The sequence below is a fragment of the Amphibalanus amphitrite genome, unplaced genomic scaffold, assembly GCF_019059575.1.
Source record: "Amphibalanus amphitrite isolate SeventyFive unplaced genomic scaffold, NRLGWU_Aamphi_draft 000143F_arrow, whole genome shotgun sequence".
NCBI classification, from domain to species: Eukaryota; Metazoa; Arthropoda; class Thecostraca; order Balanomorpha; family Balanidae; genus Amphibalanus; species Amphibalanus amphitrite.
The window spans coordinates 789,146-802,178 of NW_024881638.1; the positions used below are offsets into that span (position 1 = coordinate 789,146).

At 50.9% G+C, this 13,033-nt stretch overlaps 2 protein-coding genes across 11 annotated transcripts in view; one reads left to right on the forward strand and one right to left on the reverse strand.

Moving 5' to 3' along the window:
• Positions 1 to 2,023, forward strand: part of LOC122382625 (DNA polymerase delta catalytic subunit-like) — a 31,269-nt gene extending 29,246 nt beyond the window's left edge. For all 10 annotated transcript variants that reach the window (XM_043368192.1, XM_043368195.1, XM_043368197.1 and 7 more), the window contains one exon: positions 1,455 to 2,023. In XM_043368192.1, the coding sequence (XP_043224127.1) occupies positions 1,455 to 1,551 (97 nt within the window). In that variant the 3' untranslated portion in view covers positions 1,552 to 2,023. The remainder of the gene's footprint in view (positions 1 to 1,454) is intronic.
• A 7,046-nt stretch (positions 2,024 to 9,069) lies between these two features.
• LOC122382621 overlaps positions 9,070 to 13,033 on the reverse strand; it is a 30,446-nt gene continuing 26,482 nt past the window's right edge. Inside the window, exons 3-5 of the mRNA XM_043368180.1 lie at positions 11,695 to 11,803; positions 10,925 to 11,104; positions 9,070 to 10,249 (exon numbers count right to left, since the gene is read on the reverse strand). Coding sequence (XP_043224115.1) covers positions 9,957 to 10,249; positions 10,925 to 11,104; positions 11,695 to 11,803 — 582 coding nt within the window. The 3' untranslated portion in view covers positions 9,070 to 9,956. The remainder of the gene's footprint in view (positions 10,250 to 10,924; positions 11,105 to 11,694; positions 11,804 to 13,033) is intronic.

Below are 13,033 nucleotides of genomic sequence, written 5' to 3' on the forward strand. Positions count from 1 at the left end.
GGACAGATCCCTCCTTCTCTCGAGAATAGGTGTATTCCAAAAGGGATGTAAGGAATGTGGATTGCTTAGTCCGCTTCAGTCTGTGCTCTATATGTACATTTCTCTCTAGACGCTGAAGAAGAGAATGCCGCTAAGCGGCTTACTAAATATGTGCAGCTGACATAGGCAAATAATTTATATCAACTTTACTTGTCGTGCACTTGGGCGTTCTTGCCTCCTTTTCCCTTCCCTTCCCTCTGGATGTATACTCGTAGAGGTGGCGGTGGGGATGGGGTGTATTTTATGAAATGCCGGATTTCAACCGATGCCTTCGACGTATTGATAACGTCCCTTCGTCCTAACAAGATGCCAGATGTTCTTTTATTCCATTTGATCGTATCTGATGAAATTAACATCACATGCATCCGTAGTTCTCTAGCGATAGCTAAATACAATAATTTTCATTACTTCATCATTGTTTTTAATATTCGTTTGCCCGATTGCGTTTTTTTTTTTGTCCCGGAACATATTCGGCTTTAAGTACAAGTTTAGTGAGTTTTTATTCATATTTTCCCTTTAAATGATCCCTTAATCCGGACCGTCATCATCATCCGTAAAGGTGAGTACTATCCTGACTTATGTTGTGTTAAAGGGTTTTCCTTTTAGTTTAGTCAATAGCCAGTAGTTGTATTCATTGTGTGCTGCCATTCAGCTTCGGGTGGGTTCTATTTTAAGCCAGATGTTGTTCATGTCACCACAGTTACCGGTGTCCATGGTCACCCGAATAGTCTGATATTCATCTGGGTATAATTGCCTGTTATAAATACCGCTTATCAACGTATTGCTGTGGTTAGCCTTAGTTCGAGTTGTTCCCCAGATTAGCATGTGCGTGTTCTAAGGTGCTGGCTCCCATGCATTGGTTCGATCGCATGCCTGAATTTCGGCCGGAAATGTACACTTATATGCACCGAAGCTATCTATAAACAAGACCTAGTTCTGCTTCGTGCACATTTTTGCGTCGAATGCGAGCCACCTGACGTTACCGATGCGTGTGAAACGTGAGTGAAAACTTGCGATCAGTCCTTGTGAAATGCATGGCCTAGTTACCCCGCGTCCTTCCTCCTCATATCTAGCGGTCAAAGGTGATGCAAGCAAGCGGCTTGCGTGTTGGGTTCCATGTTCTGAAGTTAATTGCCTTGTATTTGTTGGTAATCACCAAAAGTTCCTTATCGAAGTGGTATTGCGTGAGCGCAAACAAAGACATAGCTCATTCATTACTTATCAGCGCTCTTTCCCACGCGGTTTTTCTTCTTATCCTGTACAGCTGTGCCAAGCATACCATGAAGTAGATAATGCATGTTGAGCTAGACAGTAGACAACCACCTATGGTGATCATTGCTCATGGTACCCTTCGCTCCAATGTCTTGTGGTAAGGCATCGCGACACTGCAATCTCATTTCGTCTCTTGTCCACAGCCGGGACTGTCCCATCTTCTACATGCGGAAGAAGGTGCAGAAGGATCTGACCGAGCAGGACAAGAGGATAGAGCGCTTCGGCATCCCCAGCTGGTGAACACGTTCCTGATGTCTCTGCTCTCCTGATGGTGCGCGCCTTGCAAGGGCGCAGGCGTCGTGTTGTGGTTTCCGACTCTTCTTGGGCCGTCCTTCATGACTGCCGCCGGTGGTTGAGCGATGGCTTACCACCAACCTGTAGATTCAGTGGAGCAGGTCCCCGCAACCAGTTGCTGTCGAGCTGTGATGCTTTTTGTGGTGTGAAACACTCTGCCTTTTTGCGCTTGTAGGAACGAACCAAGGCAAACGCGAGGAAAAGTGATGTTCATGATACATGTTGCCAGTTTCGGACTGGCATGTGCCTTCATTTTGGTGTTTGGCGTGTCGTAGGTTCATGCTTGGCTGGGTGTCGGAATGTCAGCCCAGGGCCTGTGTGCCTGAATGATGTAGGGTGGATCTTCATTGCATTTCGTGAGCACTCTTGAATGATTGTTATGTACAAATACAACAGACAATAAACACATATAAGTTGATTGTTTTTCTCCTTCGCTTGTAACTATGACAGGTCGTAGCAGCTACTGATGAGATTATGAGGGCCATGATCGTAAAAAGCTCATCACTTTTACGAAGCGGATTCCGTTTGTCGCCTGGGGCGACATAGCGGATAAGCTGCAGGGATCAGGGGGTCACTGCGGCAGAGGACATTTCAAACACCCCAAATACAGTGGGAACGGTGAAAGGACACCGCGCACCGCCAGCACACAAAGGCAGGAAGTGTCCTAGACCGCAGTAAACGCCCACAACTGCGCCCCGTCAGTCGGTGAACACACGTTGGATGACAATAACGGGTTATGGTGCGCCAATGGAAGCGTGGTGACCTTCAGAACTTCCCAAATACCGGCGGCAGTCCGTAAGCCACGGCACCAGGGGATGTCTGAGACCCACGCTGTGGTAGGTGCGTCATTAATGCCTCACAATACAGAAAACTATTCAGGAAACTGGAGCGCCGGGGTATCCGGGAAACCCGCTGACTTGGGCAGCTCGCAGCTGTATTTACGGTCATGCACGGCTCAGGGAAGGATGGTGCGAAATGCCAAATGAACGGTTCGGTAGGGTTGGCCCTCGCGTCACAAGCAGCTCAAGTCCTGCTAAACCCTGTCCTTTGTGGTTGAGCTGCTCGGCCTCGGTCGATGCCCTCTGTTGAAATGAGACCCCTTGTATGAGATGTTAAGTTTTTTAGGCGTCGTCTGTAACGGTTCTCCGACGCACGTCACGTCATATCGTGTCCAAAGAGGTCGAAGTGAGTGCGTTTGTTGGATTTTGCAGCGGGATTATCCCCTTAATTTCTGAGACATACAGCTTCACAGAGGGAGATCTACAATCCGTATTTGGTGAGCCCACAGTGAATGTGCGTGCGCTTGGCCTGGTGCATCAGATAACTGAACTCATCTCATGTGAAGGTAACGTCAGCTAGCATGGCGTTGTCCCTTCTAGCAGTGGATTTGACATCGTGTCGGACTGTACGCAGGGCTCAAACCGTCGGAAGTCGCGACAGTGGTGTTAGCCAAATGCGACAGTTTTAATGTATGTTTTTCTGTAGGTACACCAAGGTGGTAGTGCGGATCCGGAGCCAATTTTTGTTGTCCGTAGTAAACATTAGGTTTTTGGAACTGCTTGCATTTCTGTTCATTGTACGGGGATTTAAGACCTTGCACGCTATAGATCTGGCATATCCAGCGAGCAGCAGTAAAATGTGTTCAAAGAAGGTATTTGAAGTTTTATCACGCAACATATCGCTGCATCCATGCCACCGAATCATACCCGATTTGGAAAACCCATGAGTGCTGTAACATAAACTTCAGTCCAAAAGCTGAACAACCAGGAAATACAAGAGCCGCTTTTGGACGTTACAGTCTGCAGATGCAATCGTGCAGAAGTCTGCAAAAAGCCCGACCTTAAGTTTTTGCCCCAGATGGCGACTGGCCGCTTCTATACAAGCTTGTCGCGTTTGCCAGGCTCTGCTGCAAACGAGACGTCGTGCGGCTTACCGACCCCAGCGTTCAAGGCCGGCACTTGCGCAGACATCTGCGGGCGGATGTGCGTATAGTGCGGGCAGCTTGCGTACATTCAGGTCGGGACATTTGCTGTGTTGCCCCCAGGGGACTGGGGATAAATATTTGTTAGAAGCAGTGAGTTCTCGTCTGACAAAGTGTTAACGGTTTTATACCGGGCACGTTTACCACACACAACATGAAGCAGTTTATAACGTTTTGAGAGCTCCAACCACTAATGGCGAAATTTTATTCAGTATCTCCGGCTATCTTCACATTGCACGGATCAACGGTTCATGTCAATTCCATAGCCACATAGGCGCAAGTAATCTTGCATCGTCGGCCTGCAACTGTGCAAGCGTTTTATAAACCACCAACCCGACCAATCTACCGAGCTGACTGATACTGTGACCAAAGTGGAACAGACCCTCACCAGCGCTAGTCACATGCACCGCCCCTTCGCTGACATCGACCTGTGTCATGTCGAGCGCAGCAAACGTCTCCCCTTACATATCCCTGCATGATGCATGAAGGGGACCGACGCCTATCTTATCCCGTTGCAACTGGTGCTGATCGGGGTGACATGACTTCAGAGCGGTGCACCGTTACTCGCTCGAACTGTCCGCTCGCGGGTTACCACAAGGTCGCGTTCTGGCGCCAGTGGTGTTCGTGGTAGAGGTACGCAGCGGTGGCAGCAGTGGACGGGTGATGCGTGGACCGAGATGCCCAGGGCCTTAGTCTTACGCATGGCGGCTTTTTAACTATGGGCATGCATGGAAAGAATGGGACCAAATGTCGGCAGTGCCCCCCCCCCCCCTCCCCTTAATTGAAGCTGTTCCGCCGCCACTGGACGTTGGATGAAGCTGTTTGAGGATTGATATGTTTTCGGAAAAGTGGCTGGGGATTGATTTTGGCGAAGTCCTATTGGGTTTTTGGCGTTACGCTAAGTTAGGTACAAAGTGCTCGGCGTTCAGTGTTCTAAGTTGTGAGCTTTAGAATAATCGTTTTACTTCCAATACGCATCTTACTGCGTCTGTGTAACGCAGGCTGAGCGACCGACAGTGACGCCGCGCAGTGAAAAAAAAGAAGCGGTAATTCAGGCTGTTATCGAAAATGTGAAGCTTTGCTTGCTCTTCTGGAAACATGTATATCAGACGCTGGCATAGGCGGCGGAACGGGGGGGGATACCGGGGCACCGTGCCCCCCCCCCATTTGATTTTGGCTTTTTAACTATCGGCATGCATGGAAAGAATGGGACCAAATGTCGGCAGTGCCCGCCCCCCCCCCCCCCTTAATTGAAGCTGTTCCGCCGCCACTGGACGTTGGATGAAGCTGTTTGAGGATTCGACATGCTTTCGGGAAAGTGGCTGAGGATTAATTTTGGCGAAGTCCTATTGGGTTTTTGGCGTTACGCTTATCTACGATTGTTAAGTTAGGTTCAAAGTGCTCGGCGTTCAGTGTTCTAAGTTGTGAGCTTTAGAATTATTGTTTTACTTCCAGTCTGCTTTTATGCGTCGTTTTTTTCATATTTCATCCGGTGCCTTGGCTAATTCCTACTTCCTAGTACATTTATCGCCTACTTCCTAGTATGTATATTTATCGCCGTGTCATTAGAATGTTTACCTTAGTCAAAGCCGTTTATCATGTCTGGGTGAATTACACGTTTTACATAGAAACTTGACCAGCTTTCGCAGATAATCTCGTCTTAATGAGACGATCATGACTACATTTTACAGCTTTTTGCTTTGATTTTGCAAAACAGGAAGAGCAAGGGTTGCGGCTTACAGCTGCAGATTGGTTCAGATTTTTAGGCGTAGGTCAGAAATATGTGGAACTGCGCAGTTCAAGCAGGCCTTTTCTTTTGCCTCAGTATTAAAATTCGACCATGAAGTCAACGATGCTGGCTCATTGCCCGCGGAAAATCGGCTTCGCTTCCTCGTGCCTTTCGCATACGCAACTCACAACTTTATACCCGTGTGACTGACCATGTCTGCTGAGGTGATTGGGTGATCGTTCAACCGACAATCGTCTGCAACGTCGTATTCTGTTGCGAGATCAGTATTAGAAGAAAATTGCTGTCCCAATAAGTCAGTTTGTGTTTCCTAGCCTTGAAGGAGGCTGGCGGATCAGAACAACAGATGAACAGAAGACTGGTTCCCGCCTCCGGCTCAGCGTGATCCTCGCCTAGCTGTTCCATATTTAGCTGAAAGCTCCTCACAAAACTGCATCCTCAAGCCAAAGCTCTGCTCTTCGTGAGTTTTAATCACCTTCAAAGCTCTTGGATCGCATGCATGAACCAACTCTCATTCTGCAGTAAACCCTGTCAAAAGAGGCCGCCTGTGCATCTCGCGCATGGCGTCGGACGTAGGTGTCTCTTGGTCGGGGTCTTAGCCCCCTAACCCTCCGATGCCCTCCGCTACCCGGCCCGCTAACGGTCGGTGGTCGTCGTTGAAGGCTGGATGGCCGTTGGCCCTGTCGGCCTTCAGAGTTGGCGCCAACGATCCGGCCAGTTCCGGCTCCGAAAACCGGCAAACCGGTCCTGGCCCTGCAGGGACAGACGTTGGTCTGTACCCGGTGTTTGGCCATCGGGATAGTGTCCGCGATAGTCGAGCTTTCGCATGGGAAATGTCCTCGACCCGCCAATGATGGGATGGAGTTGATAGGTCTGGGTCAGATTAGGCCACGAGCTTGGCTTGGACGTGATGCGCTCGCTGGGTCTGCTGTTTGGAGTGTTCTGTCGAATATATGTCTCGTTTGGCCTTGCTTTGGTTGTTCTGTAGGTACTGCTGCCCCTGTCAGTATTTCCTATCAACCCTGTCGACCTCGGTCATCCCTACCGTATCACTCCCGCATGTTCCCGATCCAGTATCAGAAACTATTCGACTCCGATCCACCACTTGCTTCAGTTCGATTTCTTCTCTTGTCTCTGCGACCTCACCATGTCCGTATTGAACCGAATCGTATTGCACAAACCACTATGAGCGGTCTACCGAGTGTGTGGTGATTTCTGCTCTACACTCGGTACTCGGTGCTCGTCACGACCGTAGTGATGCTCATCCCGTCTCCGCCGTCGGTGCCTCTAAAAACTCCGTACAATCCTCTGCCCGGCTCTGTCGAAGCGGGCGGCCTTCGCTGAGGATGTTGACATGCCCGGTACACAGCCCGTCCGACAATCGGACGTGGTCGGCTTTTGGAGGCGCCGGCTTGGTGCAGACGGAGGATAATCACTGACCAGTCAGTTTGTCAGTGATGTCGGGGATAGACTTTGTGGTCGTGCCTAACTAGTTGGCTCCCTCGCTTCGGCAGTCTCGTTTTGTATCATCTCGAGGACGTCAGGAGCTAACTAACAAGGTGTCGGGTGAAAGGGGTGTGACAGGGAATCGATGACCTCAGGTATGACGGACTAAATACATGACAGTTGGATATTGATGAGTGATTATGTGTAGTTCAGAGACAGAATGTCGTGCTATTCCAGCTTACCAAATATTTTAAAAAGACAAGCTTGTCGTCGGGTGTTTTATGTCTTGGCAGTTGGCAAAGATATGAGTTATGAATATTTGTGTAAATAGGCATCCACTGTCAAATGTCTATCTATTGTACCGTCCATTTATTGTGGTGATCATAATCTGGACACGTTGTCGTCCTTGAGCCTCTCGATTTAAACGTAACCTTGGAAAGCGCGGCCGAACCGCGGTCGGCCGTGTCTCCACGATTAGCCGTTTTCTCTTTCCCGCAAACCTGTCCCTCAAAACAAGCCGGCTACCGCCAACTTTGTATTTGCTGCCCGTGCAGCCACAGGGTCGTTCACTGCAGGCACGGTGCGACAGTCCCTTTCTCGCTGGCTGCCTCCCGGTGGCACGCTGTTCCCCACAGACGCCAGTCAGTCCAACTCCTATTTGTACTCGGAGGTCTCCACCGGCCGATTGGGTCCCAAAATCCCCGCGGACGCGGCCGTGTCTCCTCGGCAGTGACATGAGAGGTCCACCAAACAAGTCTAGGGCGGTCAGACTCGGAATGGTATTTGAAACGAGACATTTAAAAGATACAGCGCAGTAGTCAGCGGCGACGTTCGGTTGTACACTTTGCCAAGATCAGCGGCAAAGACAGTAGCGGAAGAGATCATTTTTCTAGCGAAATTTAACAAGACAAACAACGTTTAGAAAGTTTCGGTTTCGTTTAGCTCTGCCGGAACGGCACAGGCGTTGTGATCTGACCCAGGACAGGTCGCGTCAACACGAACAAGGCGGAACAAGCCATCCCAGACGCACGCATTTTTTACAAGTTTGTATATACTCCTCTAGTTTCCGCCGCCAACTCCTCACCAAGCATTTAGCGAAATATAAGCCGTATTTACGAAGGACGGAACGAATTTTCTTCAAATACCCGTCATATTTCACGGGACGCAATAAACCAATTGAAGTGAAACAGCGTTTGCACTTAGAGCAAAATTCTAATATATTTTAAATCATAAAATAGTTGGCATTATTGTGCAATGGTATGCCTCTAAAAGTGATGCACATGCCGTGTTTTGCATCTGAATGATTGAGGATCGGAAGACAGTTCGTTGCCGGGTCCTTCGTGATTGCGGCTTGGTATCACAACTGACTCCCGATGCGGGAATGTTCAGGCTACCTCGCACTTCCCGCGTCTCTCGCGCGCTTGGTCCCAATTGGTCCCGTCGGTCATGCGGGAGTCCATCGCCTCTGGTCTCAGACCGGCCCCTCAGCAGCTGATGAGGGGTCTACCCCGCCCTAGTCAGCTGCTGGGTAGATACAGAATCACAGCACTCGCAGACGGTCCTCCAAGGGAAAACTGGGCAAATGTATGGTGTTTCTGTCATGATATGACATCACAAGTTTGATATTTTAAATTCTACCCCGGATGCTGGACCGCTGGAGTCGAATCTGTATCTACCGAGGTGTTCCCGGGTCGTTTCTGAACCGTCAGCGGGTACTTCCCTGGACGGAAGGTGACACATGTGAGACCGATTCCGTCCCTTCACGCAACACACGCTCAGCGGCGCACACTATCTACACTATATAGCAGCTCACACACGCTCAGGGGACCATACAGTCTACGACGTTCGAGCTCAGCACCCGCCACACACCCACACAGCACCCACAACACACCCACACAGCAGTCGGCACCCTAACGCGCACCCAGCAGCGCGAAGCTGCATGATCGGCCGCCGGTTTCTATTATTCAAATTGGTCACTCAGATCTGACGTTCATGACGGGCATCAGACACGTTCCACGCTTTATCTATATATACTTTTGTCCTATATACATTTATCCTTTTCACTATTCACGCTTACATTGCTCGCTCACATACTTTGCCCCGTACCCTTTGTTTCATATCACTTTACATTCCGGTATCATTTGTATCTCATACACATTAAATGGCAAGTGATTTCTTTTTTAACGTGATGCAGACACAGCTGTTCTATCAAAATTTGACTCGTATTCATTAAAAAGTTCGATCGCCCAGGCCGTTTGATTATTCGTTTCCGCATTGGCATAAACACAACTTTGCTTTGTCGTATATTTTATCGAGTTCTCTTTGAAGCAATCAAAACAATGTTCGATGAAAACGCGGTTTTTACAATAGTTCTAAAGCACTTGGCATCAGCTTCATTTGATTGCTTTATAGAGAAGTTCAAGATAAAACAAATTGGTTCGATGTTCATGTTCATGCCAATAACCTACTCAAAACATACATTATTGCTTAGGTACAAATGTTTCTTCAAAGTGATTGTGGCGCGCTAAAACCAAATATAACAATGGCCTCATTCACGAGGCTCGAGATGAAAAGATCTGGTATAAAAATATACGTCGGCCCGACCTCTGAGCCGTGACGCTCAGCGTTGTTCCTAGGTCAACTGTGTCTGCACACCACTCACCCATGGCTGGCGGAGCCGGCTCGCTAGTCCTCTGAACATTGGGGGACGAGCGAACCAACTACCTCCTATCTCTCGCATACGCCGCACTGAATACAGCATCCGAGCACACATTCTCGCAATTCGCACAGCTCAGCAGGTAGTCTATTTGCGCGCGAATGCCCCTTTAGCTGTCAGCGTCGGCAGAGGCGAGCGGTGCGCGCACGCGCGCGTCCCAAAGGCGACCCGTTTCACGAGTCATGGCCACTGCTGGTTTCTGTCCAGGAAGCCACGCACCATATAGACACTTCTTATGACGAAAAGTACCCCCAGTCACCTAGCGAGCGCCAGCGCGCAGCGCCTCGCGTTAACTATGTCCTTGTGAGCGTCCAGGTCAGGTCGCGCTCGTGGTTTTCGTTCTCACTCAGGTGTAACGTCGGGTAAACTATGCAGATCCCATAACGCGCGCGTTTGGCGTTGGCGATGCGACGGTCACCCGACGACCGTCGCACTAGCGCCCCTAGCGGTCGCGGTCGGCACTACGATCGCGACTGCAGCATCATGGATGAAAAGTTCGCGTTGAACTTGAAGTGACGCTTGTCGTAGAACTTGAGCAGCGCCGGGCTGTTGGGGTGCCGCTCCTTGAGGTGGTAGTAGTGCGCCTCGGGCTCGAGCGAGGTGCTGCCGCACTCCTCGCAGACGTAGACCTTGTTGCGTCTCTCCTTGTAGTTGTACTGATGCTGCACGCCGTGAACTTTGAGGCAGTGAGACTCGAGGGAGCACCGCTGGGTGAACGACTTCTCGCAGAGCATGCAGCGGTATGGGCGAACGCCTGTCGAACAGAAGAGAGCAAATGTCAGAACTCAGCGGACATTCAGCAGAGATTGCCACGAACGAGCGAAGAAGAACGCGACTTGCGAGGATAGCCGACATGAGACAGACCAGCACTCGCCACCGGAATTTCAGCACCAGGACGCGACATAACTAATCCACATTTTTATTTCGGCCATATCATGTTATTAACATTTCGGAATTCACAGCACTGCAGTCCGGTAAACGCTGATCCGAAGCAGACAGTTCCAGGAGATAACACTCCTAGCAAACGAGTCTCGCTCAGAGTTTGGCCTTAGATCAGACTGTGTGTATATAAGAGTGGCGTGTCGGCCAACATGGCTGCGCCTGGGTCGGAAGCGTCTGCGATCGACTCGGACTGGGACGTGTCGCCGCTAATGATGATTGTGCAATGTGCATTCCCGCCACGCCCCTGGATGCTAGTGACGTCTGACAGTGCTGTACCGGTTTGATAAACATTGCGGTAAATTGGACATACCCAACTGCTAGTGCTAGCGGTTGGAGTTGCTTGTAATATTCCACAGACTTGGAACGTCAAAGGGACTACAATTGTTCGCAATGTTTAGGAATTAAGGAATTTCTACAGGAGCTGGATGTACGGAGATTCCGCTGACTATCAGATATTGACTACCCGATCTTGGTCCTGCGAACGTACCAGTGTGTGTGCGCGTGTGTCGCTTCAGGTCGAAGGTGTCGTTGAAGCCCTTGCAGCAGAAGGTGCAGAGGTAACGTTTGACGTCCGAGTGGCACTTCATGTGCCGGTTCAGAAGGCGCAGCAGGTTGAATTTCTTGGAGCAGAGCCGGCACATGTAGGTTTTCGGGTCCTCCTCACAGACTGCAAGGAAGAAAAACAGGTCGGTCAGAAAACAAGCTTCGATCGGAATTGCCGGGAGTCGTAGCAAGTGTAAAACAAGCGTCTAGATGCACCTGATGGCTGTCAGAAGTAGCAAGCACTGGCTGAAATGTTAGTTCGTGTCTGTGTAAGCCAATGCAAAATCTGTAGCGGTTTATTCCGCCACGCAAACTCGTAACGCAAGACAAAGACGACTGAGCATTTGCCACTTTTCCTCTACTTAGCTGACACACATCCTGTGACACCCGCACCTATGTCTCACATCATCAGTGTGATAGTCGGAGTGAGCGGAAACGCTTCACCGCCCCGGCGACAGGGAACGGAAGCGGTTTCCTCCAGCACGCTATTCGATTGAAGGAGCGTTCGCACATGCCTCGCGAATGCAGTCATTACTGTGAGCAGTCAGACGCGACTGAATGCCCACGCACTGGTCTGCTGAATGTGCTGAAGGCAAATGCAATTCCTGGTTTGATGTGGGAATAGTACGGGGCTTCGTGTCAGTCTGCTTTGGGGCCCCTTTGCGGTTCGAGTGAGCGAACATTGTGCTACCTTTTACAGGTGGTAAAACTTACTGATGGGTGGCAGTTTTTCCACTTCGAAGGCACGCTCGTTGGCGTGCGGGTTCTTGATGCCGTGCTCGCCATTGACAAACTCGAAGGTATGAGTTTCAGGAAGGCCCAGCTGCAAGCAAGAAAACACATCATTAATCACAGATGACCAAAATATATAACCGCTGGAACACGTGTGAACACTGAACATAATTTCATGGGGCTGACATTGTGTTCGTTGTCGTTTGTCGTGTATCACATCAGCCTGACAACTATCCACTTTAATCACCGGTGGCCTACCGCTATCCGTCCCCCAGGCACTGGTGGTTCCCGCGATATTACCCAGCGTCCGGCGTAGCGACGGCTACGTCAGCCCTGTGTCAGTTTTCACGCGTCGACTGCGCTCCAAGTTGCGCAACGAGTGGGCCCCGTTGCGTTCCTCGCCGGGTTGTCGCCCAGCGCTGACAGGGGCGGGACAAACGGGACCTTGGCACGCAGCGGCAGCGGTGGGCCGGCAGCACCCCGGGACATCTGCCCGGCAAGGTCACTGCCGCTACCGCCGATGAGAGCCGGACATACCCGTGCCAGAGCTCTGGTAATGATCGCCGAGGTCCGGTAATGATTATCTCCAATTTAGGCGCACCGCATGTGATGATTATAAATCCACGTCGCCGCGGCCGCTAAGATCATTAATTGGTGTCACCGGGTACGGTGGCGGCGCTGTTTTCAACACAGCTTTTCGGCAGTGGCTGCTGGTGGAGTTTTAGGCGATGTGATGCCAGTGAAGCTTCTCTCAAGGACAGCTGAGCACTCAGCAGCAAGGCTACACGGCGGCCGCGTCCCAGGCTCACAGCCAACCGTTCATTTTATCGTCGCCGGTTCTGTAATTCTAACGAGGCAGCCGGCACTTTTCCTTTCGACGCGCCACAATGTCGTAGTGCGGCGGTGAGCGGCGCCGATGAAAGCGCCTCCCGCTGCGGCCCGACCGTTACAATGCACCCGGCCAGACCAGACGCGGCGCGCTGCATAATCCACCCCGGTCGGCACCGCAGTCATGCGCTGCATATGCTCATGGAGTGACGCGGGCACCCCAAAAGGGGCTCTGCTGAAAGCTGCAGCACGTTTTCGCCGCGCGGAGGCCGGCCCGACACGGCGCTCGGATGTCGCCGGTGACCGATACGCAGCGAGCCATTGGCCACGTAGGACATGGCTGCGCGCGATATCGGCGTTACGTGAAGCGGCTGAATTATGCACGGTTTCACATCGGCCACTACGACCTGGTTCTGAGCGCCCAGAGCGGGTGCCGGTGAATTTATTTGCTTTGAGTGGCCTCGTTGCGCGAGCTGGCCGGATCGGTCGAGGG